Source organism: Chaetodon trifascialis, chromosome 2 (assembly GCF_039877785.1).
Source record: "Chaetodon trifascialis isolate fChaTrf1 chromosome 2, fChaTrf1.hap1, whole genome shotgun sequence".
NCBI classification, from domain to species: Eukaryota; Metazoa; Chordata; class Actinopteri; order Chaetodontiformes; family Chaetodontidae; genus Chaetodon; species Chaetodon trifascialis.
This window is the reverse complement of record NC_092057.1, coordinates 15,546,110-15,570,831: the sequence shown is the minus strand read 5'-3', so window position 1 is coordinate 15,570,831 and position 24,722 is coordinate 15,546,110. Positions and strand designations below refer to the sequence as shown.

At 43.3% G+C, this 24,722-nt stretch overlaps 4 protein-coding genes across 6 annotated transcripts; 3 read left to right on the top strand and 1 right to left on the bottom strand.

Annotated features, from left to right (window-relative positions):
* Nucleotides 1-4,819: 4,819 nt before the first annotated feature.
* hmox2a (heme oxygenase 2a) lies at nucleotides 4,820-8,139 on the top strand. Of its 2 annotated transcripts, XM_070979498.1 has the most exons (7): nucleotides 4,820-4,893; nucleotides 5,571-5,690; nucleotides 5,808-5,925; nucleotides 6,355-6,522; nucleotides 6,614-6,937; nucleotides 7,055-7,187; nucleotides 7,407-8,139. In XM_070979498.1, the coding sequence occupies exons 2-7, from the start codon at nucleotides 5,599-5,601 to the stop codon at nucleotides 7,532-7,534; spliced, it is 963 nt and encodes a 320-aa protein (XP_070835599.1). In that variant the 5' UTR covers nucleotides 4,820-4,893; nucleotides 5,571-5,598; the 3' UTR covers nucleotides 7,535-8,139. The 2 variants fall into 2 exon arrangements, with proteins under 2 accessions (XP_070835599.1, XP_070835591.1); XM_070979490.1 differs by lacking the exon at nucleotides 4,820-4,893 and having other exon boundaries at nucleotides 5,565-5,690; nucleotides 7,407-8,068.
* A 1,827-nt stretch (nucleotides 8,140-9,966) lies between these two features.
* tmem186 (transmembrane protein 186) lies at nucleotides 9,967-11,748 on the bottom strand. The gene is made up of 2 exons (XM_070987981.1): nucleotides 11,582-11,748; nucleotides 9,967-11,051 (listed from the first exon to the last, which is right to left on the bottom strand). The coding sequence occupies exons 1-2, from the start codon at nucleotides 11,582-11,584 to the stop codon at nucleotides 10,392-10,394; spliced, it is 663 nt and encodes a 220-aa protein (XP_070844082.1). The 5' UTR covers nucleotides 11,585-11,748; the 3' UTR covers nucleotides 9,967-10,391.
* Nucleotides 9,967-16,744, top strand: gde1 (glycerophosphodiester phosphodiesterase 1). 2 transcript variants are annotated; one of them, XM_070987961.1, is made up of 6 exons: nucleotides 9,967-12,454; nucleotides 13,043-13,218; nucleotides 14,111-14,216; nucleotides 15,059-15,151; nucleotides 15,778-15,989; nucleotides 16,097-16,744. In XM_070987961.1, exons 1-6 carry the CDS (start codon nucleotides 12,200-12,202, stop codon nucleotides 16,242-16,244), a joined length of 990 nt encoding a protein of 329 aa, XP_070844062.1. In that variant the 5' UTR covers nucleotides 9,967-12,199; the 3' UTR covers nucleotides 16,245-16,744. The 2 variants fall into 2 exon arrangements, with proteins under 2 accessions (XP_070844062.1, XP_070844070.1); XM_070987969.1 differs by lacking the exon at nucleotides 9,967-12,454 and adding an exon at nucleotides 12,755-12,810.
* A 1,993-nt stretch (nucleotides 16,745-18,737) lies between these two features.
* On the top strand, nucleotides 18,738-23,962 carry mcrip2 (MAPK regulated corepressor interacting protein 2). The gene is made up of 5 exons (XM_070980135.1): nucleotides 18,738-19,397; nucleotides 19,578-19,641; nucleotides 20,295-20,428; nucleotides 21,833-21,940; nucleotides 23,144-23,962. Exons 1-5 carry the CDS (start codon nucleotides 19,343-19,345, stop codon nucleotides 23,212-23,214), a joined length of 432 nt encoding a protein of 143 aa, XP_070836236.1. The 5' UTR covers nucleotides 18,738-19,342; the 3' UTR covers nucleotides 23,215-23,962.
* Nucleotides 23,963-24,722: the final 760 nt, after the last annotated feature.

Genomic DNA, 24,722 nt, shown 5'->3' with positions numbered 1-24,722 from the left:
TGGCGTGAAGCGTGTCCAAGAAGATGGCTTCCCAAACTAGTGGCGCTTACAGAGTACGTCTTCCTTTGAAAGAAAACTGCTTTCTGTCTCACTTTTTAGTAGTTCACCAGACTGCTTTGTATATTATGACTGGTTTGGGAAAGAAACACAAACTGACAACCACTGTAGTGACCTGACAGAGAATTTGGTAAGATCCATTGTCAGCCATTTTTCTTTGCAGGAATGATGCACTCTGGTGTTTGCAACAGCTCCGTAGAAATCTTTAATCAACCCTGACAATTAATGATTGAGTTTTTCTTTAATGGAACTTTACACTTATTGTGACGTGTGCTGCTGACCTTGTCACGGTTCGTGTAAGGAATTTGCCAAGACCCAAATGCAGAGTGCAAAAAGAACAAGTTTATTTTCCAAAAGTAACAACAAAAATTCACCACAAAGGGAGGACAACCAACTGAAAATCACCTTGAAGGGGAAAAAGTAGCAAATAAAAGTCAAATAGAACACAATACAAATTACTTACAACAACAGAAAACATCCAGGAGAATGCTGAGACTGGAGAATGACAAAGTACAAAGAAAATCTATAAAGACTGGAGCGAACAATGTGAGGCAGGAGCTCAGCTCGAGAGCAGGGCACATGAGAGACACAAGACACAATACTCTGGCACAGAGGCAAGTTTGGAGCCGGCTTAAGTAGCCGGCTTGATTGCAGGATGAGACACAGGTGAGTCAAATCAACCCTGCTGCCGAGCTGATCGCCCCGCCTCCGTGCACTCAGTCTAGGAGCAGAGGGAGAGAGAGAAAAGGGGTTACTGCTGAAATCAGAGCACAAGAGTGACACATGACAGACCTCTTGGCCAGGTCCCCCTTGTAAAAGAGATCTCGATCTCAATGGGTCTTTTACCTGGTTAAATAAAAGTTAAATTAAAAAAAAAAAAAAACACTGACATTTTATTCTATTTTATTCTAGTCTCATTTGAATATTTGTGTGTGCAGCATGACTGGGCTACAATTTACATATTCATTGTGCTGCACAGTCCTGTGTTTCAAAATGACAGTAAATGAACCTCAATAGCCTGAAATAAACATATGGCGAGTTGTGAATTAAATCAAGCAATTTGTGCATCAGAGGGTAAAACAGACAGAACTGTAAGACAGCAGCAATTGTAAAAAAAAAAAAAAAAAAAAGAGCTGGGTGTATTTTGTGTAAGCAGGGATCAGCTGGATTTCCTGTCTTTTGTGGCTTTCAACCAAATGTAACTGTTTTCACTTACAAAATAGGATTTCCCATCTCTAATATATAAGTTTTTGTAATCAGACTTAAGGTTTGTCCCAGCTCCATGTGTTTTCGATTTCCTTGGAGACACAGTGGATAGCTGATATGAAGGGGATCAGTGAAAGTCGGGGGGGGGGGTCCATCCTATCCACCCTATGTCCTATATTGCAGAGCTCAGCAGTGTCCTCCTCATAACTTTGTGGGTTACATGAAGAGAAACATCTGTTCAGTCATAAAAGAAGCAGTATACAGCTTTACATTAAAAATTATGTTTAGCTATGTTCAGCTCACCCTATTTCAAAAGCATTGTAACGTCATGTGAACAGTAACATCCCACCACTTCACGACTGTGAGTCAACCTGCAGACTTTTGTCTGCAGCATAACCCCATAGTTCAGTGATGTCTAAGTGGAACATACTGTAAACGTATGACTGCTCGTTTCCCCTGTCTCATTACCTTGTCTCATAGGGTCTCTCCATCCTGCCCTCTCATCCACCTGCACATTCTAATGAAGTGATCGCAGCACTCAAATACTCGACTGTGATCACATCGCATGCCTGCCCCATGTGTACACTTTCCTCTCTTTGTTAGCCCTCGGCCTCGCACACACATGGAGGCCCGGGTTGTTTCCTGCAGGCGAACATAGGGAGGTGTGTTTCTAATTATAAACCTGGTGCAGGGTTAAGCACTCTCGCTGCAGGCCACCACGGCCACCAGGATTTATGGTACAAAGGTCCAGGCTCCCACCCCTGAACCCCACCGGAGACGCAAAGCCGTTCACTTTCTGCACCTATAAATCACAAGACTATGGCTGGTAGCTGCCAGTCTGTGGCACACTGGTGTTGTATCCTGAAGGAAGTGAGAAAACAAATCTGCTCCTTGCACTATTTTTAGATAAATGTGTCACTTCAATTACTTCATTCCAGAGAGCTTCTTAAATATAAAACCATATCTTTAGTAATCCATGCCACATTGTGTTACTGTTGGCTTCTCCTGTCCATGTTTATCCCAAAGTCTCAGAATGAGAGAGACCAAAATGAACGAGTATGTCAGTCAGCAGGTGGAGAGAGTCCAGCAATCTCCTTCATAATGTCCATTCACCTGTCACCTGTCGTGTCAAGCAAAACAAAGATGCATAAATAAGTTGGTAGAAATCGTATATTTAAATAATGCATGACTCATGATGAATTAGTGTAGGATGTATCCCGACATCTGGTTACTCACCATTAACAAATGAATCACTTTATAGTTCACATTGAATATAGATCAGTTAAGGAATGTTAATTTTTACTTCATACATTAACTGATATGCAATGAGATTTGCTTTATTCCAGTAACATAAAAAGCAGAACAGCATCTGTTATCACAGAAATATGAAGCTATTCTTATAAGCAAACTGGCTGTCAGATGCAAATATTTATATGATAAACATAAATACAAGTGTTACCAATAAGTCTTAAAAGCTGTATGTTACCATAAAAGTGATGCACATTGTTGGTTCATATTAATCAGTGAGGAAATGAGCCTGTATTTTGACATGCCGAGAGGAACTGAAGCACTGAACTACAACAAAATCACAAATGACCCACACTGTTGTTATTATCCCCATAAAACCCTTTAAGAAAACACACTGATCTAAAACTTGAACCAAGCCTGGATGAATCTCTGGATTATTTTAGCCTGAGCCTTCTGATTATTGAAAACAGGAGGAAATCCTTCACAGACAGGAAGGTTTCCCTTTTGTATAATAAAGATCCAAAATGTTGTGCCAAAAACAATCTGGAATGTGGTAAACAATGTGCAGGAACAACCTACCCGCGTGATAGATGAGTGATTATCAGGATCTGGCATGGCTGAACATTTGATCATAGCAGCGTCATGTGAGCCCCAGGGAATAATGGCCTTAGTTTAGCACTTACAGGGAGGGATATAAACATCTTGGTATCCAGGCTGCATTGTGATATATGCCTCTTTGGGAAAACAAATGCAGTCAGGCATACTTAGGAGTATTACACACCAATTGCCTGCACCTTCCTACATATTGTCAATGACTAATGAGTCAGAGAAAAGCAGCCAAAATCTTAATAAACACAGGAAATTGTATTGAATATAAAAGCAAAATCACTCGGGCAGCATTGGAGTCGAGGTCAATGCAATATTGTTGATCATAGGAAGCTCGTCTCAGTTATTAACAATGACAAAAACAAACAGAGGTGGGTCCACAGTGGGACGTTTCAGAGCAGGACAGCAGCAAGCAGAAGTGGGGTTTTCCTACAGTCGAGCAGCGCTCTCCAGGGCCCTTCAAGACATGAAAGAAGCCCTCTGGGCTGCCAGAATCCCTTTCAATACACGGAGGTTTTGCAGAGGAAAAAACTGCAATCCAGGACCTTTGTTCCTTTGTTCATGTTCTCAAGTGTACTTTTGGTAGCCCATAGGTGAACTGAGGGTGTTCTTTATCTAGGGTGTGACTGCAACCACACAATAACATCCAGTTCAATCCGTATATGCTGGACATTTCAGCCTGAGTAGATGTATAGATTAACAGAACACAGCCTTGTTGACAGTGAGCATGACTGTGTAAATGGAGGACAAACTATACAAAATATAAACCACACAGTTACCGTGCATTGTCAGCTGGTGCCAGAGCAAGTCACGTGTTTATGTCTTTGCATCCGTGTCATCATACGGAAGAAGAAATGAAAAACAAAGAATGCGGTATAACTTAGAGAAGCATAAGAACATGAGGGTTAACACTTATAGATGGGGGTAGTTGCTGCAGAGATTGGTGAGGTTAAATATTGTTACAGCACATAAGATTCATATATGAGCCAAAGGGAGCAAGACAGCAGTTACTTACTGGAAAATAATACCCAGTCCACTGAGTACTCCCTGGAGAACCACATATTGTTCTTTTTTTCTCCATTGCTGACCTGAGTTACTCACACTCCGTTGCTGAATAAAATTGTCTGATCATTTGATACATTTATGAGCTAAATTACATGGAGTCTACTGACACCTGGCGGTATAAACAACATACTACAATACAGAGCGTGACCATGAGCGCGTAAAATTGAGCTCCACGCAGGTCAGTGAATGCAGTCATGAAGGGCGACTCTGTCTGCAGGTTAGTGTTCATTAAAAAATAAAGCGGCAGTTTATTCAGTGAACACGACTTCAGACAGAAAGGATTTACTTGAACTATTAAGTTGAATAAGATGAAGAGGAACCAGGATGTATACGTGCAGTATAAAGTGACCCATTGGTCATATTTTGCACACAAATCAAGTGTTTTTATTAATAAATAGTGTATTTTCTTTAAACTTTCACCTTCGAAATATGTGTTTTGCATTCTGCTTGACAAATTGTACTCAAATTTCATCTCCCACAATACTCTGTTCTATTTTAACACAACACATATCAAACGCATGCGTCGACGAGGCCCGCCTCTTTTCTCTGATGAGGAATATGGTTGGTGTAAAATTTGAGGCTTTAACCAATCACCATCCCACCTCTCTAGAGAAAGCTCTCTGATTGGCTTGCTGTCACAAGAACCGCTACCGTTGTACATTGTGAGCCACTGTCTGTTGTGAAAGGCTGCGAAGTCGGTGTTTTGATAAGGTAAACTAGTTTTTCATTCTGATTTCTGAGAATACGGTAATGGCACTTAGTATGTCTTGGTGTTTATAATATTATTTAAGTCTAAATGGTGGACGTAACTGTGTTTGGGACGACTTGCATAATACCGAAGCCGTGCAGTGTCAGTTTTGTAACTGTCCACCTTAATGTCATCTATTTCCTTTCATTATCTTGCTATATAATGACATAAAAGACTAATACATGCTAATATTATTAAGAGAATATTTTAGGCATCAAGGCAGTAATTCTGTAGAATTACGTGGAAAAAAATAAATCACCGTGATGTTTTATCAGCCGGGTAACGGAAGTTGTGACTAACTCCTGTGGTTTCACAATAAAAGTCCTAAATTTAAAAGTGCTTCGGGAACAGTGGATTTCTAAGAGGCACTTTACAGAAAATTGACTTGTGTTATGAAATACAAGTGAGTTATCGTCAGCAGTTATCTTTCAGTTACAACAATAAAGCACATACCTTAACATTCTTAATCCTGATGGTTTATTATTAGCTTTTCTCTTCCGATTTTGAAGTGGCACACATCACTGTCACATAAATATGCAAGAATCTCTCTATACAGGTCATGGTGTCTCATGTCAGTCTCATATCTTGTCATCATAAATGTATCACATTTGATCAGTGTATTTTTATCTGCTTTCTTAAGTTGAAAATACTGTGAGACAGACAGCAAGATGGAAACCAAGGTGACATCTGAGCCCAAATCCAATGGTGTGAAGAACGGAGGGGCAAGGATTGTTGTGGATGATGATGATGAAGTTCTTAGGTATGAAGGAAGAACTCCACAATCAGTGGTTTGTTGTGGCACTGTCACACTGTAGGAATTATTTACACAACAGCCAAATGGCTCAAGCATTCATGTCTCCCTCTCTGTTCCACCAAGCCCAACCGACCTGTCTGAGATGTTGGCCGAGGGGACCAAGGAGTCCCACGACAGAGCAGAGAACTGCCAGTTTGTTAAAGATTTCCTCAGAGGTCGCATCAAGAAAGAGCTGTTCAAGGTCATCTCTCAAAGCTTCTTGCACTTTTGTTGCTCATAATAAGTCCAACATCTGATGATGTTGCAAAAATACCAGTAACTATATTTAACAAATTATTTAATAAACAAATGCAACATCTGCTGTAAGTTTATCAGTTTTTTATCAGCGGTTTGCTCTTGAACGTAACCTCTCTGACCACCTCTGCCCTTTCAGTCTCTATCACAGTTCCCCACCTCTAATTTCATTTTAAGAAATTTTAAAAAATCTCAATGGTTAAACTCTGACAATTTAAACATTAAAGACACAAATCACCAGTTTTAGTCAAAAGCCAGAAACTTTTTGTCAGTTATCTTTTAATTTATGTCTCTCTCCCACTTTTTCTCTCTCTCTCCCTCTCTCTCTCTCTCTCTCTCTCTCTCTCTCTCTCTCTCTGTCTGTCTGTGTTGCCAGAGGGGTACAGCAGCTCTATACTTCGTCTACTCGGCCATGGAGGAGGAAATCGAGAAAAACAGAGACCATCCTGACATCGCCCCAATCTATTTCCCCACAGAGCTGCACCGGCGTGAGGCCCTCGCCCGGGACCTCGAGTACTTGTATGGAGAGGACTGGGAGAGCCAGGTCAGCTCACATGTTTGGACATAAAGCCTCAGACACTGCAGTCCTTTTCTGGACTGTTCATCACCTGGTGCATGAAATTCTTCTCTCACAGGTCAGCCTCTCTGCAGGGACCAAGCCTTATGTGGACCGCATCCACAAGGTGGGAGAGCAGGACCCGGTGCTGCTGGTGGCCCACTCTTACACCCGCTACATGGGTGACCTCTCAGGCGGACAGATCCTCAAGAAAGTGGCCCAGAGGGCACTGAAGCTCCCCTCGACAGGCGAGGGTCTCAACTTCTACCAGTTTGAGGGTATCCACAGTCACAAGGGCTTCAAGCAGCTTTACCGAAGCAGGATGAACGAGCTGGAGCTGGACACTGAGACCAAAGAGAGGATTGTGGACGAGTCCAACCGGGCCTTTGGCTTTAACATGATGGTGAGGGAGCAGAGCAGAGAGGATAGGTTGAGAGACCCGATGAGACATGTCCACAAAAATCACAGCGACAGACAAACACAAACATATGACAAAAATCTACTTTAATTATGAACACAGGTATTCACAGAGCTTGAAGAGATTGGGAAGACTGTCAAAGAAGAAGTCCAAGATGCAGGTTTTGGACACAGTCATGCAGAGATCATGGAGGGAGGTGATATCAACAAGTGCCCCTACTATGCAGCGAAAATGGGTAATAATTTATTTATTATTTTAATTGGTTGAGGTCTGAATGAAGCACACAGCCCTACAAAGTATTTATATTATCAATGTCTTCTAAACAAATATCACTTTGGTAGTTAACACTATACGTTTATGATGATAGTCCTCCTGCTTTCCCTCACGTCATTCCTTTATTATTACTATTACTCATTTTGTCTGCTCTCCATCCTCCTCCTCCTCCTCTCTACAGCTGCCAGTGGAAATCTCAGCCACACATGCCAGTTTGCCATGATGCTTCTCAGACATCCAACCTGTCAGGTGGCTCTGGCTGCCTGGGTGGCCACCCTCGCTGGTTTCGTTGCCTGGTACCTCATGTGAGCTCATCCTGCCAGCCATGTCTAAGCAAAGAGCAGAGGACACTGTTTCATACTGCCAAATTTAAATCTTCGTCCTGTCTGAAAGTAGCAAACAATAAAACACACAATCATCTATTTTTTTAAATGAATGTTTTGTGTTGTAATACCTCAGTCACAGTATTTATTTATTCTTATTTTCCCTCATTTATTCCTCTCAGTGGAAGATACAGTTTTATGCCTCTGACACAGCTGATAGCAGGGAAACGGCTTTCGTGGTCATGACGTTATAGCCAACACAGACTTTATGGCCTTTCATTGACTTTGTTTGCTGTATTTATGAGTAATATGCACCCAAGGTTCAGAGACATATTACCACGTAGAAATGTCAAATGCATTCTCTTCTTTCATGTGAGCATTATATAATTATTATTGAATGTACTTAATATGGAAGATGCACTGATGTGTGTACATTTTGTCATGCTTGATTATTGAGGTGTGTGTTTGAGATTCTAAATAAACAAGTCATGTTCAATCAGTAAACTGGTTGAGGAAATTGAAAACACTGCTGACAACAGTGTTTGTTGTTTGCTATCCAGTTAATAAAGAAGTGAGCATAGTGTAATGATTAACACCTTTCCAGTTAACGTCACTTTCACAGTGTTAGATTTTGTTAAGTTGCTGCAGAGTTGCATCACGTTAGACAAACCATTTTTGTTGCTTCGAGTAGGAACCAACATAGGCATCACTTAACATCAACAAATATATGCAAGTACATAAATATCTTCTCGTACTTCCTGGAGTCTGGTGTTAATAGCCTCAACACTGCTAATAAAACAACCAATAGGAACACTCTCTCTGAAATGACCTGTGATCAGCCAAAGTCTCCCATCACAGGCTAGATTTCCTAAAAGCTGAAAACAGCCGAGAGCAGGTGCAGAAGTCTAGTTTTCTCTCATTTAGTCATTATGGAATTTTTACCCAGTGACACTTTAAACTAAACTTTAGATCCACTATGCACGTCTCTTTTGGATGACTCTGCTGGTCCTGCCACTTAATTTAGAAGTTTGAATTTGACCAAATGTCACATAATTTTTACAAAGTCTGAGTCTTACTGAAGTGCTTACTGTCTATGTGGAGCTCTGTTGAAGTGTGGATCCACCTGCATTTTTCAGTATCCAGCCATGTATATAACATGCCAGTATACAACTAAACCCAAACCTCCGTGGTGCTGACAGTGCCTGCAGCATGTGAGCGTTTGTCCTGTGAGCTCCGATCAAATGATACTGCTGCTTTACATGACTGTTTGGAAATGAAACACCACAATGACTGGAAACCAGTGGATGACCTCCTGTCTAACTGGAACCTGAGAACAGCAGCTGCAGTGTGCAGACGGATGAACTGTGGATCTGCTGTGTTAGCAAAGATCAAACACAGTTACTCAGCAGGACGTGTCTGGAGGCTAAACGCCTCCAGTGTTCAGTCTGGATCTGCGCTGAGCGACTATGTTTCAGTGAAGCCCCAGTGCTCCTCCTCCAGCTTGGAGGTCACCTGCTCAGGTAATAGTATCAGTGAATTCTTACAAAAGCAGGTACAGTAGATAAACATCATATTATTGTTATTAACACCGTACTTTGATAGTAATGACAATAGTTTCCGAATAATTTCATAAGAAACTTCCTCCTTTTGTTTTATTTGTTTGCTGCTGTTCACCTTTTTCAGTCAAAGTTCTGTTAATTATCTGCAACACTGTTTGCAGCAGTGCTCTCAAACTCTGGTTCTGCCTGCCCACAGTCTGTCGGGCTGATGAATGGGACTACTCTGTGTTCAGGCACAGCGGAGGTCAAGGCTAAGCAGTCATGGTCCTCAGTGTGTGAAGGTGACTTTGACTGGCAGGATGCAGAGGTGATCTGGAAAGAGCTTGGCTGTGTCCGGCTGTACTTAGGGTTTGAACTGAATCCTAACATCAGCACATAGTATTAGCATTGTCCCTGTGAGCAATAATGCTAATATGCTGCTAAAAAAATAGCAAATCGATGCTGCGGAAGCAGAGATGTCTTGTTTTGTTCCAAACATTCTTCCTCCTTGCCAAAACCTGTTGCCTACATTACCCACAGTGCAACTCAACCGCCAACAGATTGGTCAGTCATATGTGTATGCTAATGTAGCCTCTAGCCTCAAGAACAATTGTGTTCTTATTAAATGTAAAAGCATGTATAAAAGTATAATTAAAGAAAAAAGATCTTCTATTTGATGATCAGTCAGTGTTAACAACTGAGTCGCAGTATTTTCAAAATGTGCCTTACTTCATTTCTTAGCTTGACATAGTTTTTAGTAAACAAATTTCCGAGCACTTCTGCTGGGCCAAGCATTTCATGCTGCCACATGTGCAGTCAGGTACAGTTTTTATTTAAAGATGCAACACTTGAAAAACATCGGGACAAGCTCATTCATACCAAGATTGGGATTTTATTTTATTCTTTTCTGCTTCACAAATGAAGTCACTGGTCTGTGGACAAAAGTCATCTGAGTGCTCTTCGCATATTACTGCCAACATTGTCACTTCACATGTTTTTCAATTCAAAAGGTCACAGTCCTGCTAAGGCCTGCAAGTATGCCTCCTTCCTTTTCAATCACAAGATTCACTAAATAATTCATTGACAGGTCATTCACTGTGGACACATCAGACCAATAACAGCTAACATATCACAAATTACACCAGCCACAGTCTTCCACTGTATAATCTTTAACTTTTGGTGAAGTATTTTTTTTATGGAAAACAGAACCTTTGCACCATAACACGTTATATATTGAGCATTGTAATTAGTGGAATTCACTTTTGATTATTACTGTCCAAATCTGTACTTTCGAACTAATTATTCTTAAGTTCCAAACACCTTCTGGAAACCCTGTTTGTCCACCACTCTTCCAAAATGTGTGGAGAAATACAACGTCTGAGGACTGCTGTATCTCTTTAGTTTCAATACTGTCTCATTTATGGAGTCCCCTGTATCCCCGATGGTCATAACATCAGACACAGGCAGGTAGATGTCATGGCGCCTACCCCAGAAGGTGAGGTGGGACACTTTGAGTGTGGTCTGGGACGGGTTCAGGTACATCATGCCCACAACCCTCCTGAAGAAGTGACTGGCAGTGTACAGCATGACGCCAGCGAACAGCGCTATCCCCGTTGCGTAGCTGACAAGAAAGAGGGGGACGTCTCCCTGGAGGTAAAAGAAGAACACTGGGGGCAAGATGACCACGGTGATCCCGGTTTGAAGCAGTTTGAGCCTGGACACAGCTCTGATGAGCTTAATGTGCGGCAGATTGTAAATCATAGTGTACTTCTCTGTGGACAAGTCAGAGTACCTCATCAGGGCTGAGATTATAGGTTTAAAGGGTCCATGGATGCTCTGCTGGGCGGACGTGTGACTTGATGGATGAGGCTGCACCCCATAAGGTATCCGACCTGTGAGTAGACATGATCCTCTGGTACAGGATAGGATGTGGGAGGTTAACCTGCGCAGAAGCACTGACCTGATCTGTAGAAAGACAACAGATGAATCTGACAGTTCACTAGAGCCAAAGCAATTCACAGATTAATTGATTAGATGATCGACACAAAATGGATCAGCAATTTTTTTTTTTTTTTTGCAAAAATGCCAATCATGTCTGGTTCCAGCATCCCAAATATGAATATTTGTTGTTCGTCTTAGTCTTTTATGATAGTAAACCCTTTGGGTTTTCGACTATCAGATTGACAAAAGATATCATCTTGGGCTCTGAGACATTTTGATTCACAGTTTTTAAAATTTTCTGAAAACTTATAAATCAAAGATAAACCCTCTTTTCAGCCAGTTAGATTTAAGAAATGAACAATGATCGTGTAACAACTGCTGTGTTAGCATAAATGAAACAAAACAGAGATACTCAACCTCTGCCTGAGCTGTCATACATCCAAGCCAAATCTGCAGTTAGCTTGTGTGGCTAACAATTCAACTTTCACATAATTTTCTGATCTCTGGCAAAACAGTGGAAGCTGTGGAAGAGTCTGAGAAAGAACCAGTCTCACCATGATCGGCGACAGGCTAACCAGAAGAAGGAAAAAACAGAAACACGAATCTTCTTTTTAGAAATAAGACACATCAAAGCAACACTTCAGGAGGTTAGCTAACATGAAGTACACACACCACGACCCGGAAGTACTCAGCAACCGGGTTGTTTGTTTGTTTTCATGTTTTGTTATAGCTCGTGTGCCCCCTTGCGGCAAAGTTGTAAATTAATACTTGATAACATTTGAACCAAAACCTGTAAATCTAGTTTAGAAAGGCAATTCGACTTGCGGAAACGACACGTAGCTTTGGGGCAGAGTTGTCACATCCGCCGTAGAAAGTAACAGAAAAAACAGGTGCAGTTCCTCGTTTCTCGTGTTAAATGTCAGACCAGTTGGACGTTTTCTCCCGGTCCAACGTGTTTTAGCTATTAGTTTCAGGGGCTCATGTTATCTCTTGGCTAGGCGGAGCATGACCTTATCTGAGTTACGGCGTTTGAAGAAGGTAAACTTAGCAAGACGGGCAGCTAACGTTAGCTAACGTTAGCATTCACCTGACCGGCAGCGGCGCCTTTGCTAGCAGAAGCTGCCTCAACTCCTTTCTGCCCTTTGACAACACAAAGACGGAGGGGGACAACAATGCTGCAGATCGGAGATGAAGTCACCCTGTATTCGGTCGTCTTCGTGGTCGTCCTGCTCGGGACCCGGAGCCCGCTGTGGACTACTGCCCTCACTGCCTCCCTCTACCTCTTTATGGCCATGTTCCGGTTCCCCCAGGTGCCGACCAGCCGGGCCCTGCAGGTGCTGCACCCAGCCAAGGGCAAGGTGTCAGTGGTCGCCCACCGGGGCGGTGGTCACGACGCACCGGAGAACACGCTAGCAGCTATACGGGAGGTGAGAGGAGGTTTGGGGGGGGGGGGGGGGGGGGGGGGCGGTGTGTTTTCCCTTCACATGTTTTGGGATGGTTCTTCTCCTTCACAGCCTCCCACAGCGTGTGCTATCACTGGAGGCTGAGATATGTCATATCATCATCCCTGACAAAAAACACCATAACGTTAGTGCTGTAAACTGGCAAGAAAACCAGAGGATCAGGATTTACCTCATCCACCGGGACATCATGTCCCTGCGATCCACTGGGAACCATCACTGCCAACATTCAGTACTGCAGCTGCACACACTGCCATTCACTGAACTGTAGGATGTACAGCAGCTCAGTGGTGTGATTTCAGACTTCTGCCTTGTTAAGGCAGGTACTGATATTAATATTTGAGAGTTTAAAGAGCAGTGTTTTGATTTGATAAATAAACCTGGCAGGGCTCTCCAGTGCACAGCTACATAATGGAAATACTGCATTTCTTTGGCGTTTCTATATTGCAATTTCTTGTTATTCAGAAAGCCTACAGATTCATGGCATGACCACGTGATCAGAAACAAGCCCTCCTGAAATACCTCCATCCCTTTTGGTTGTCTGTCCTGTTCTAGGCCAGTAAGAATGGGGCGACAGGCGTGGAGCTGGACCTGGAGTTCTCAGCAGATGGCGTCCCAATACTGATGCACGATGACACTGTGGACCGGACCACCAACGGGTCAGGACCCCTCAGCCAGATGAGACTGTCCGAGCTGGGTAAGCTGGACGCAGCTGCTAAACATCGACTCAGGTGAGAAAGAAGGCTATACGATTACACAGAGGCACACACACAAATGGCAGACTTTGTTTTTTTAGGCTTTTGTTGCTTTTGTATTAATGTTGCTGTGCACTGTAAGTCAGTTGTTAGATTGTGATGAATATCTGCAGCGATGACCGGCTGCATGTGCAGTTGACGTGTCTGTCACGTAGGCAGTCTGTTAATAGTTGTTTGTCAGGAAATGCAAACTGATTGGCTCAATACCTGGGAAAAAAAACATTATGGGAAGGGATAATTGGGATGCAGCCTTTTTGCTTAATGTCTTAAATGGGGCAAAGCTTTGGAGGTGTTGCACCGGATCAGACAAGTCATGCATGTTTTTTGGGCTAGCTGGAGGCTGAAATACTCTGGCCTGCATTGTATGTAGGTGCTGATGAAATGCCTTCAGGCGGCAGATCAGAATACTATCTTTCCACTGATATGTTGCCTTACTGTAGTCAGTCAGTCAGCTGTAGTGTAGACAACTTACCTGTTGTGCTTTAATTACTTAACTCTTGAGAGTCATTTAATTTGCTTGTGTTCATAATGTCAAGGTGTGCAAATATTTGGGATGATCATTACAGAAGTAGAGACTTCCTCCCCTACCTACTGTATGAAAACCTAGAAGTATATATTTGCTCCACAACATCAGTTTGCACAAGACTTCTGTTTCCTGAGGTTATTTTTACTGGAGCAAAGTCTGCACAAATGCTTTACATGTCTGATTTGGCATCCTGGAAGTTAATCTATTGTCTGGCCTCACCCATGAAAACTGTGTTTCATCATAATGCAGGCACAGAAAAGTTAGGCATATCTCTGATCAAAGTATAATGTTTCCCAGGCAAACAGTAATGTGTTTGAAAACATTTGTGCCCTTCGTCACCAGGGACAGGTTTGCTGGAGAGAAGATCCCAACCCTGGAGGAGGCAGTGGAGGAATGCATCAAACTGCAGCTGACCATCTACTTTGATGTCAAAGGTCATCCCGATGAGGTGCAGCCAACAAAACAAACAAACGTGCAGTCTGTCTGTCATCCTTGTTGATTTAATCGATCTGTCGCTGGCCATCATCACATAATGAAGAGAACTTGAAGTCGTGATTTTAACAGGAATAGAACAAAATGATCAGAAAATGTCTCCAGGGATGGGACATGGTCGTGTGTTCAGTGTTCTAGTGCTGAAACAACCAGTCGATTCATTCATTTATCAAGTGGTTAGTAAAGACTTGAGTCATTACTCAATGGTGGAAAATAATTTTTTTTACTGATTTCTTTAGTTTTGTGTGCCTTTCTAAAAGTCATCCTGTCATACATTTCTTCTTTACAAGTGTCTTATAGATGTAGGAGGAGGAGGAGGAGGAGGAGGTCCTCCACTCTACGGTCTTGACACACACACGCACATTTTCAGCTGCTCACACTTTAAGTACATTAGCACGGCATGTTTTGTCTTCATGGTAACATATGATGTCACTGGATGTTTCTAACAGTTTGGAATACTCTGATATGAAAATCTGACTTTACTATGTGTGCCAGTGAACTACAAACTGAGCCGGAGCTGAAAGATACAGTGAAGTCTTTCATCAGTGTACTCTCAACCACTTAACGAGTGGTTCCTTTCTAGCACATTTCTACACGAGTAGGGAACGCTATCATGGTGGTTGTTGTTTCAGGCTGTCACATTCTTGAGTTCAGGGCCCACAGCAGTGCGTCTGTACATCCACAGCTGCTGCTTACCACCAAGTGGTTGGACAAGCACGCACACACACACACACACACACACACAGTGATGTAAAGCCTCACACACACAATTCTAACCGTGTTTTCTCCTCCTCTCAGGCAGCCGCAGCCCTTAAAGAACTGTATAAAAAACATCCAGTCCTCTACAACAGCAGCATCGTCTGCTCCTTCGAGCCCAAAGTCATCTACAGGGTGAGAGAGCTGTTTGTCTTTCAGGATGCTGGAAGGGAGTCACATTTGCTGTGTTTGACTGTCAAACTGCTGAGGAACAAATGACACTGTGTGAACATTTTGCTAAGTTTGGCTCACATCCCTCCATTGTTGGGTTAGGGTAAGCTATTTCAGCTGAATTTCCATGGTTGAGTGTGCAGCTTCATCACTGTGGGAGAGATGTATGGAGAAATACAGACAGTAGCTATACAAGCTGGGATGGCCTGACCAGTATGAGCTACCTAACAGACAACAAATGACAGGCTCTTTGGATGAAAGCAACACTTTTGACTCTATTTTCTGCACACACAGAAATGTGAATTATAGTTATTTGATCCATGGGTTGTTTTGAGCTGAGACCTCTGTACATGACGTGCTGGTATAAATACATGAGAATATTGTTACAACCACATGCAAAATAATTTGGACCAGAACAGGTTCGCTTGTTGTCTGGCTTTCCTCCTCCCAGCGTGTCATAGCTAACATACTGGCACTGATTAAATAAGCCAACATACTTGCTCACATTCCTGTCATGTGTTGCGTTGTTGTTATTATCCGTCATATTGCTCACATGCACATTATTTCGTCTCCGCTCCACTCCGGCCCAGATGAGACAGAGCGACCCAGAGGTGGTCACAGCACTGACCCACCGGCCGTGGAGCCTCAGTCGGTTCGGAGATGGTGCCCCTCGTTTCTCGTCACTATGGAAACACCACTGGCTCACATTAATGGACATCGTGTTGGACTGGGCGCACCATCGTGTTCTGTGGAAGCTCTGCGGCATCTCCGCTTTCCTCATACAGAAGAACTTTGTCTCACCGTGAGTTTCTGCAGCGGAGGCCATGAACTCATGTCCTAATTATGCTGTTCACACTAGAGCTTAACTGTGTTGCGTGTGCGTGTGTGTGTGCTGTCTGCTGTCTGCAGAGACTATGTGGAGTACTGGGCCCAGAGGGGCGTGGAGGTGGTGGCCTGGACAGTCAACACAAGAGTGGAGAAAGAGTATTACCAGGAGCTGCTGCGAGTCAACTACATCACAGACAGCCTTGTGGAAGACTGTGACCCTCATTACTGATGAAGTTATATACACAGACACACACACACACACACACACACACACACACACACACACACAAACACACACAAACACACACAGCAGGCAATAAAGAGATCGAATCCATTCGAAAGGAACATTTCACAGTCTACTCATCACCCATAATGTGGCATCAGGTAAGAGAACGAATGCCACTATTTGTCCCCACACACTCTTTCCTCACTGAGTGTGTGTCCTTGTTTGAGCCGATCACACTGAACAGGCTGGGCGCCATACAAGAGGCCAAGTAACAGACATGTTGAGGCATTCTGGTCCTAGGTGTCTATAACAGAGCTTGACTGATCAATCGTACTGTATTAAACAACTCAGGACTGCAATGATGATTTTTTTTTTGTTGGTAATGGTGTCTGTCTTACTGTCTTTCAAGACTTTTAATGTCTTATACTATCTGAACTTTGTACTCTGTAAAAGGTCATTAGTCTGAATTAAACTACCTGGAAATGATTCTACCACACCTAAAAGACTAATAATAATAAAAACTTATATATAAATAAACATTTATATCTTTGCTGCGCATGTGCAACTGAAATGTAGAATAGACTGTGACTGGTATACAAATAGTGGGTTTTCATACAGTTAAGATTAACGTTATTTATAAAAAATGATGTGATCTTTAGTTTTAGAAACCTCATTTTGTTGATGGTAGTGGATTCAGGCATCTGAAGGCGTGAAAGCAAGCTGTGACAGTGAGCCAGCATCTGCAACATCAGGGCCCCAGAAGTGCAAAACCTACATGAAATGCAGCCATTGTTCGTGTTAGTAACTCGACAGTGATTTGAAATGAGTAGTAAGAAAGCTAGACTACTTCTGTTTATAGACTCTGTGACCCAAACATCAGTCTCACCTGCTTTTGATCTACGCTGAGTTGAATCGTCGTGACAATTTTAAAATCATTAAAAATGATTCATGATTTAATGAGTGAAAAGTGTGAGACTGGTTCATCTGTTAGTCGTAAAATCTGAAGAAATGGGGGATGCAGAGGGGGCGGGTGCTGGATGTGTCAGTTTAACGTGAAATTGTTGTCTGGCTGTAGGTGATTTCTTGCACCTGGCACTACTGAGACAAGGGGACTGTGGGACTGAAGTTACTCATGATGCCTGTCTTGAACTCACTGACAACAAAGTATTCTGAAGAACAAGCTAATTGGAAGACAAACTATCAGCTACCTTGTTTAATGCTGGACATCTGTGCACACTGACCTAAACGTCTATTGGCTGTAGAGTACAGCGGTACCATGGTGTGACAGCGGATGACTGTGTCTCGTACAGTACAACGTGAGCATGGTCTGACCAGGGTTTGGCCTCTGCTGTTAACGCTAAGCCTTTGTAGTGTGGACAGTTGATGATTAGCCTCCTGGCCTGGAGTCTGTGGTCATTAACCCACATAGTACAGATGAACGGGGGGAGAGTGGGAGGTGTAGTGTTAGATATCACCCTGGATAAGCCTGTCTGAGCTGCTTCTTGTCCCCCTGATCTTCACTTAGTACGCAGACTGTCAGCTCACACTGTGCAGAGACACTCAGGTGATTTTCACATCAGCGACACAGGTTACCTACGATGACTCTGTGGTGTGTCTGAGATGCAGGAATGCAATAAAATATGCCCTTATATCAATGTAATAGCAGATGGCCTGCAACTGGAGATAAAATATGTTTATTATAAGCTTTTGTGTGACACTACGCGTGCTGTTAGTCCTTAGAAATATTAGTTAAATAGTATATCTTCGTCAGACTCTACTAGTTATTATTACAAGTATTTAAGTTGAAAGCAAAGCTGCAGACTGCAGAAAACCGTTTTATGTCAGTCTTCTTCATCTGCGCCCCAGGTTTATTAGGTGAAAGGTGATCTCTCCGCTCCTCCTCCAATGCCCCATCTGAGGGGCGTGCACTGACGTCACTAAGGGGGGTTGCCCAGCTCCGTAAAGCAGTCCGACCGGATATAAACAGTAACAACGCGAGCGAAAAGCGACTCCAACTTCAAAGTAAAAGCACCGAAAAGAAGGCAGTGGTAGAGAAACTTGAAATCCTACTGAAATATTCAGCAAGTTCAAAAGCCTGAATTCAACATTAGAAAATAATGGAAGAGTAGACATGATCCTGCTTTGGGATGTTGTTAAATAGTAATTGCACATTATAAATAAGTGGCCTATATTTGAGGCACTTTTGTTGTAAGCAATGTTGACTTGGGCACGTTTGCCTAAAGCGTACACAGAGAGAGAGACTATAAGAACACAGTGCAGTATTTTCAGGTTTCAGAAGATTTATTGAAAAGTTTATTTTTTCAGAAATATGTTCCAATTACTCAAGTTAACCTCAAAATGTTGACTGTATTTCCATGTACTAAACGTCAAATAGGACATGGTTGAAATCTATTATTTTCAATGATACATCATATTATACCGCAGTGTCTTCTTTCAAACTCGTGGCATCAAAACAGGACTGTTGTTTTATTTTGGAAAATTATGACCGGAAGTCCTGCCCCAAACTCTGTCTATCTTGACGTTTCACAGCATGGTAGTTTTCCGTCCTGATGAAAATATCAAAGTGTTCTGTGTCCTTGCATTCTGTCAGAGAGCAGAGCTGCCGCAGACGGTCCCCGAGCATCAGCGGAGCACATAGGACACAGTGTCCGGCCTGGAGTGTCACTATCCTCGGACGTCAGGAACCACAGTGTCCCCCTTCTGACTGACTGATCCCCGGCATGTGGAGCCGCTTTCTCCTTGGATGACCTACACACAACCTCTCGCAGGAGCAGCGGACGTCGGTTTATTACGGCTGAACACCTGCTGGTTAGGAGGGGCAGCAGGCTGCGTATTAATATACAGCGGGCAACAAGTCAAACCGAGTCTCCTGCAGGCTTCAGGCCGACTCTGGAGCAGCTGACCTGGGGAACAAATCCAACGTTACCATTTTTTTCCCCTCATCGTGGCTGCGTCAGGAGGAGCGGACACAGGACTGGAAGTTGCGGAGTTGACAGTCAATGATTGCGCCTGATAATTAACAAGCCAGACAGTCTTTGAACAGGGAAACCCCAGAATTTCTTGAGGTTACTGGCGTTCACATGATGTACACAATCACCAGAGGTCCCAGCAAACTCGTTACACAACGGAGGACAGGTTGGTGAATGGGTCTGTTATCTAAAGCATGATGCAATGTAACATCAGACTGCTTTTGGACCGACGGGGGAAAGTCTGGGATTATTGCAGCTGTTACAAAGCTTGTGTTCACGCGCAGAGCGTTTAAAGGTGATCTGTGCTGCATGAAAACGATTTAACTCTGATTTTTGTCTTCGAAAGGTCCCACACAACAAATCGAGTGCAAATTCAGCGACTTGAAGCTCAAGCCATCACACTCATTGAAGTAAGTAGCTGCCTGAAGTCTTGTTTTGTTGTATTTGTTGTTTAGATTACTTATCCGGGCCGTTTGAGCGGAGTGGGCCCAAAATACTCTGCACGTGCGCCGTGCCTGCGATCATGTAACACATCGGTACGACGTCGCTGCATCCATTATCGGACACAAACTTTAGCACGCGGGTTCACTGCACAGCCGGAAAGACCGGCCGTGAGCATGCGGGGATATCAGACAGCCTTTCTCTGCGTGAGCGTGTGTCGTCGCTTCGTCACCTGGGACCCCACCTGCCTGCTGTGGCTTCATAGCCGGCAGAGGTCCCGTGCTTCATTCAGGTGCTGCTCGGAAATACCTGCATCACTGAGAGATCCTCTCAATTTCCAGCTGATAACGCCTAACAGTTAAACAGCACCACAAACTATGGGGTGTCTTGCGTATATCAGCATGCGTTAGTGTTTGATAGGTGTATGTAATAAACTGGGAACTCTGAAATAAACTGAGCATGATTGCTTACATTCTTTTGTCCAAGGTCAAGAATGAATCCGCCACCTCATTTTGTCTAAAAGCTAACAACATAATCTGAGGCTCATGTCCCCCCCCCCCCCCCCCCCCCCCCCCCCCCCCCCAACTGATGTTCTCTAACGAACTCTGTCTGGTCTCTCCAGCTCTCCTCCCCCAAAGATCGTGTTCAATCGTCTGAACGGGAAGCGCTACCACAGCGCAGCCACACACAAGGCCGCCAGCCCAGGAGAGGGATTCACTCCCGCACATGAAGAGAACGTCAGATTTGTGTATGAAGGTGAGGGTCGCAGGATGAGTACATGGGTGGGTGCAGGTCGCAGTGCCAAGATTACACCTCCAACCCTGAAGAAGATACAATCTATAGATCTGTCTTTTGAGGTCAGAGGATGGAACTTGGGGCAGTGTGGCGAGCAGATGATCTTTTAATTTCCTTGTTCTTTACAACACATTTCTTCCTGACTGAGCAGCCGCACTGTAGCTGATGGTTCCTACATGTTCACCATGTGACTCATTTTCAAAACTGCAAAAATACAAGTTGTCCGACTGCCAGCGTGCTCAATCAGTCGATTGATCGGGCAAGAAATCCTGGATAGTTGCAAGTAGCTAACACTGTGTTCTTACCATCTCAATATGGACTGTATATTCTAGTATATGATTGATTAAACTACCTGTTAGGGACTATCTGAAGATGAATGATCATCTAACTTGTTTCAGACTAATTCCTCAGTAACTGCCCAGAAGTGTTGCAGAAACCGCAGTGCTGAGCTGCTCATTTTAATACAGAGTAAACCTGTTTTGTCACGACGTTTAAAACTGCAGCCACATATCACATATCAAGCAGTTACACACGAGGTTGAATGTTCAGACGCTCCTTCACAAGCAGCCTCACATATGAAACTTAATGTGGCAACAAACTGCCAACAGAGGGTACTTCAGAAGAGGAATGCTGCTTGTAGTCAGTAATGATTAAAGCGTGTGCGCTGTTCACCTTGTCTTGAAGTTTACCCAGCATGCCTGACTGCTGGCCAGTGGAAATGAATGACTTGTATAGCTGAATCGGCATGACCCATCTTATCTGTGTTGCTCTTGGAGGGCTGCCAGGAAAGACTGGTCTGTGGCATTCAGCTGGGGACAAGGGCCTCACTCTTCTTCAGCGCTCGCACCTAAAGAAAAAACCTCTGGCACAATCCGTCAAGCTGTGTTAAGACAGAAAACACCGCTCCAGCTGAACATGTTCACTATGGCAAGAAAACAGAAGAGACAATAAATGTCACCTCCAGAAATGATCAGATGTCTGCACCCTCCTCCACGCACACACGCAGCGGCTTGTTGGTTTTTTAGATTTGACATCTACACATTAGTTTAAGCTAAACAGGCTGCACAAACTGTAAGTAAGTCGTGTTTGTGTTGAAGGCGAGCGAAAACCTTGAGGCTTATCTGTGGGTGAAGCTGGAAAACCTTCACCCACAGCAGATAAATCACACCCCACAGACCAGTCCACCCTCCACCCAAAGGTGCTTGGATGTTTGAGTGAGATCAGAAATGTGGGGAAAAAAGGACAGAAAATGTTTTTTATCAAGTTTAAATAAAACACCTGCATCCAGGTAGCAATGCAGATGAAGAATTCCTGTTGATCAATTTCAGTTTACTCAGCGTACACTGTGTGTTTGTTCGCTTGCAGCATGGCAGGAGGTGGAGCAGAAGCTGGGGGACGGGGACGGTAGGCCTTCAACTGACAGCCCGGGGCCCATTCAGTACACTGAGAAGACTCCCAGTGCTGCGATGAAGAGTAAGTACCCGTGTCTCCACTCCACACATTTTGATTAGCATACGCTCATTCACCTGCTGAAATGCTTCAAAGAATACGACATCAAAGTAAATCAGCCTTCATATTTCACTGCTGACACTTTTATGAGATCCGAGCAGATAAACCTCTTCCTGGTTTTTTTTTCCTGAACTTTGAACCAGTTATCTCGCATGTTTTTATTTTTTCCTGGTTACTTAAAATGAATGGCTGAATGGCTGCTCCCATTTCTCTTTTTGGCTCAGCTTTATCTGCAGACATAGGGCAGCTGTTGTAATAGTGTACTTTAATTTTTAACAACTCTTGCTTGCTCTATGGGAGCCTGGCTGTTCCAGATGAGCCAGCCCAGGCTGCTCATCGTGGGGCCTGTCTTGACTCGCACTCACCTGGTGTTCCAGTTCCTTCTGTGGCTCACTGTCCTGAGAGGTTGTGACAGATGTCTAAAATCTATATGTATTTCAGCTCAACTGACTTTGTTCAAGATATATCTGAACAATGTTCACGTGGATCTCTGCAAAATATAATATGTAGAGACATTCATGGTCCCCAGAGGATGACGTCTACTGACTGTAGTGATCCCCTCACTTTTCCTCTAGAGGTTGAACATTCTGGTTTTGAGTGAAATGTCTCGACAACTGTTGGGCGGACTGACATTCAGTTTGGGATAGATGTTCACATTTCCCTCAGGATATTAACTGTAATAACTTTAATGACCTTTCATTTAGCTCCATCATCAGGTCAAATTTTTATTTGTCCGATAAAACCACAAATCTGCTTCAGCTGTTCTTTATTTTTAGGGGAAATTAGCAAATGTTAGCATGCTAACATGCTAAACTGAGTTGGGGAACATGGTAAACATTATACCTATTGAACATCAACATGTTAGCATGCTGACATTAGCATTATTGTCAGCATGCTAACATGTTATTGCAGTATTGTGGAGAAAACATTCAGTCTTTTTTTAAGATAAGAGACCACAACATAGTGAGATGGACAGTTAGACCACCAACTCAGTACAGGAAAACACTTGAACTCTTGGTTGGTATTTTGGCCCCCTCTGGTTTTTCATCCTTTGTTTTTTGGATTCCATGTGACAAAGTGAATAATTAATGAGGAAAATGAATGAATCATAAGACGCGGATTAAGCTTTAATTCTCTGTCACCTCTGCTGCCTCTTTTTCTGTGCAGACTTTGTGCCCATAGACCTGGAGGAGTGGTGGGCTCAGCGCTTCCTTGCCAACATTGCCAACCTGTCATGACTGTGCGAGGCACGGAGCCGGGACAGGAAGCACCGCGTCGATGCTCCATAGATGACAGCATCACAGCAGTGGCAAGGAGGCGGACGCGTCTCCGGGATCTGTGGTGCTTAACGGTCGTACGTAATTTGGAATCTGATTTGATGCCCTGTGCTTCACGCTGCTGTAGAGGAGACTGGGTGCACAACACAAAAACTCCCTGATGCAACGACAGCGACCCGAGTGCGAACTCCCAGTGCTGCCGTGCAGTTGTGCTGCTACGACAGACCTGTCTCTCTCTACTTGAATCAGATAGAAGTTGTGAGATTTCTTTTCCTGCTCAAGAACCTGCCTCCTTTCTCAAGTGTGCTCAGTTGTATGTACGCCAAGGCTGATCTTTTAATAGAAATCTACAGAAGAGGGAAAGAAGTAAAATGTTTTTCAAAAACCTCCCATGTGACGGATCGTTTCTGTTCGTTTGCTCTGATTTGACCACCGCATGCTAACGATTCACTTTTGTGCCATCACATACGCAACATGATTTTAGTCTGGGGAACCATTTGTATCCTTAGACCGCAGCAAGATTGACATTTTTTAATATTTTCGTAATATGTTAAGATTTGAAGGAAAATACTTAAATATAAAACCTATTAACATAGTTTGAAACAAAACCTGAAGTCTACTGTTGAGGAATCAGCTGAGTGCCGGCTGTCTTTGAAAACTTGTCATCATTTTTTGAGGATGAATAAAGTCTTCTTCTTGTGTAATTTGTACCTGCATGTAAAGTCTTTTAAATCTCCCTGATATCATGAGCGTGTGTGACAGGGATTCATCTGAGCAGCGCGGCCTGCAGAGGGTGTCTCATCCTCAGAGTCAGAGCTGATCAGCTGCACAGGGGAGAAAGTAAGAGGCTTTTGTGACGGACGGACAGACGAACAAACAAGCAGATGGATGGGAGGAAATCAGCCTGAGACAGAAAACACTAAGTTGACAGAGACTGTGGGAGGCAGTCAGACAGACTCCTCGGTTAATTGGCTTGATTAGGAAAAACAACAACAAAAAAGTGGGCCCTCTACCTTTTCCTTAAAGGTGCAGTGAATAAAATATAGTTAAATCTCTAAAAACAACTTGACTTGTACGTGTTGAGTTGTGTACTTTTCTCTGGCTTTGAACAATGATGGAAATATTTAGGATAACGTACATTTATTCAAGGTAAGGGTAACGTTTCATTTGCTCGCCTGTCAGTGGCGTCATATCCCCGTCAGCTCGTCTCATTGCTACAACTTCTGGGAAACAACTGTTTACTGATGTTTGTTTAATGTGGCTGAGCGAGCAAAGTCAGAGATCAGCTGGAGTTTTTGACTGACAGTTGATTTAAGCGTCAGAGCTAATGTAAGTGATTGATTAGTAGATCAAGAGAAAATTCAATTAGCAACTATCTTGATAATATATATCGTTAGCCTCATAGCATAATTGCCTAAGTCATATTTTAAGGTTTTTCGGGTGATAAGGCAGGATGAAGCAGCAGTGTC

Excerpts from the sequence above, each read along its gene's own strand:
- hmox2a (XM_070979498.1), top strand. The coding sequence starts at position 5,599 with ATGGAAACCAAGGTGACATCTGAGCCCAAATCCAATGGTGTGAAGAAC. Across the intron at positions 5,926-6,354 it reads TCAAGAAAGAGCTGTTCAAG|AGGGGTACAGCAGCTCTATA; the intron begins GTCATCTCTCAA and ends CTGTGTTGCCAG. Across the intron at positions 7,188-7,406 it reads CTACTATGCAGCGAAAATGG|CTGCCAGTGGAAATCTCAGC; the intron begins GTAATAATTTAT and ends TCCTCTCTACAG.
- gde1 (XM_070987961.1), top strand. The coding sequence starts at position 12,200 with ATGCTGCAGATCGGAGATGAAGTCACCCTGTATTCGGTCGTCTTCGTG. Across the intron at positions 12,455-13,042 it reads CGCTAGCAGCTATACGGGAG|GCCAGTAAGAATGGGGCGAC; the intron begins GTGAGAGGAGGT and ends GTCCTGTTCTAG. Across the intron at positions 13,219-14,110 it reads GCTGCTAAACATCGACTCAG|GGACAGGTTTGCTGGAGAGA; the intron begins GTGAGAAAGAAG and ends CTTCGTCACCAG.
- mcrip2 (XM_070980135.1), top strand. The coding sequence starts at position 19,343 with ATGATGTACACAATCACCAGAGGTCCCAGCAAACTCGTTACACAACGG. Across the intron at positions 20,429-21,832 it reads CGTCAGATTTGTGTATGAAG|CATGGCAGGAGGTGGAGCAG; the intron begins GTGAGGGTCGCA and ends GTTCGCTTGCAG. Across the intron at positions 21,941-23,143 it reads TCCCAGTGCTGCGATGAAGA|ACTTTGTGCCCATAGACCTG; the intron begins GTAAGTACCCGT and ends TTTTCTGTGCAG.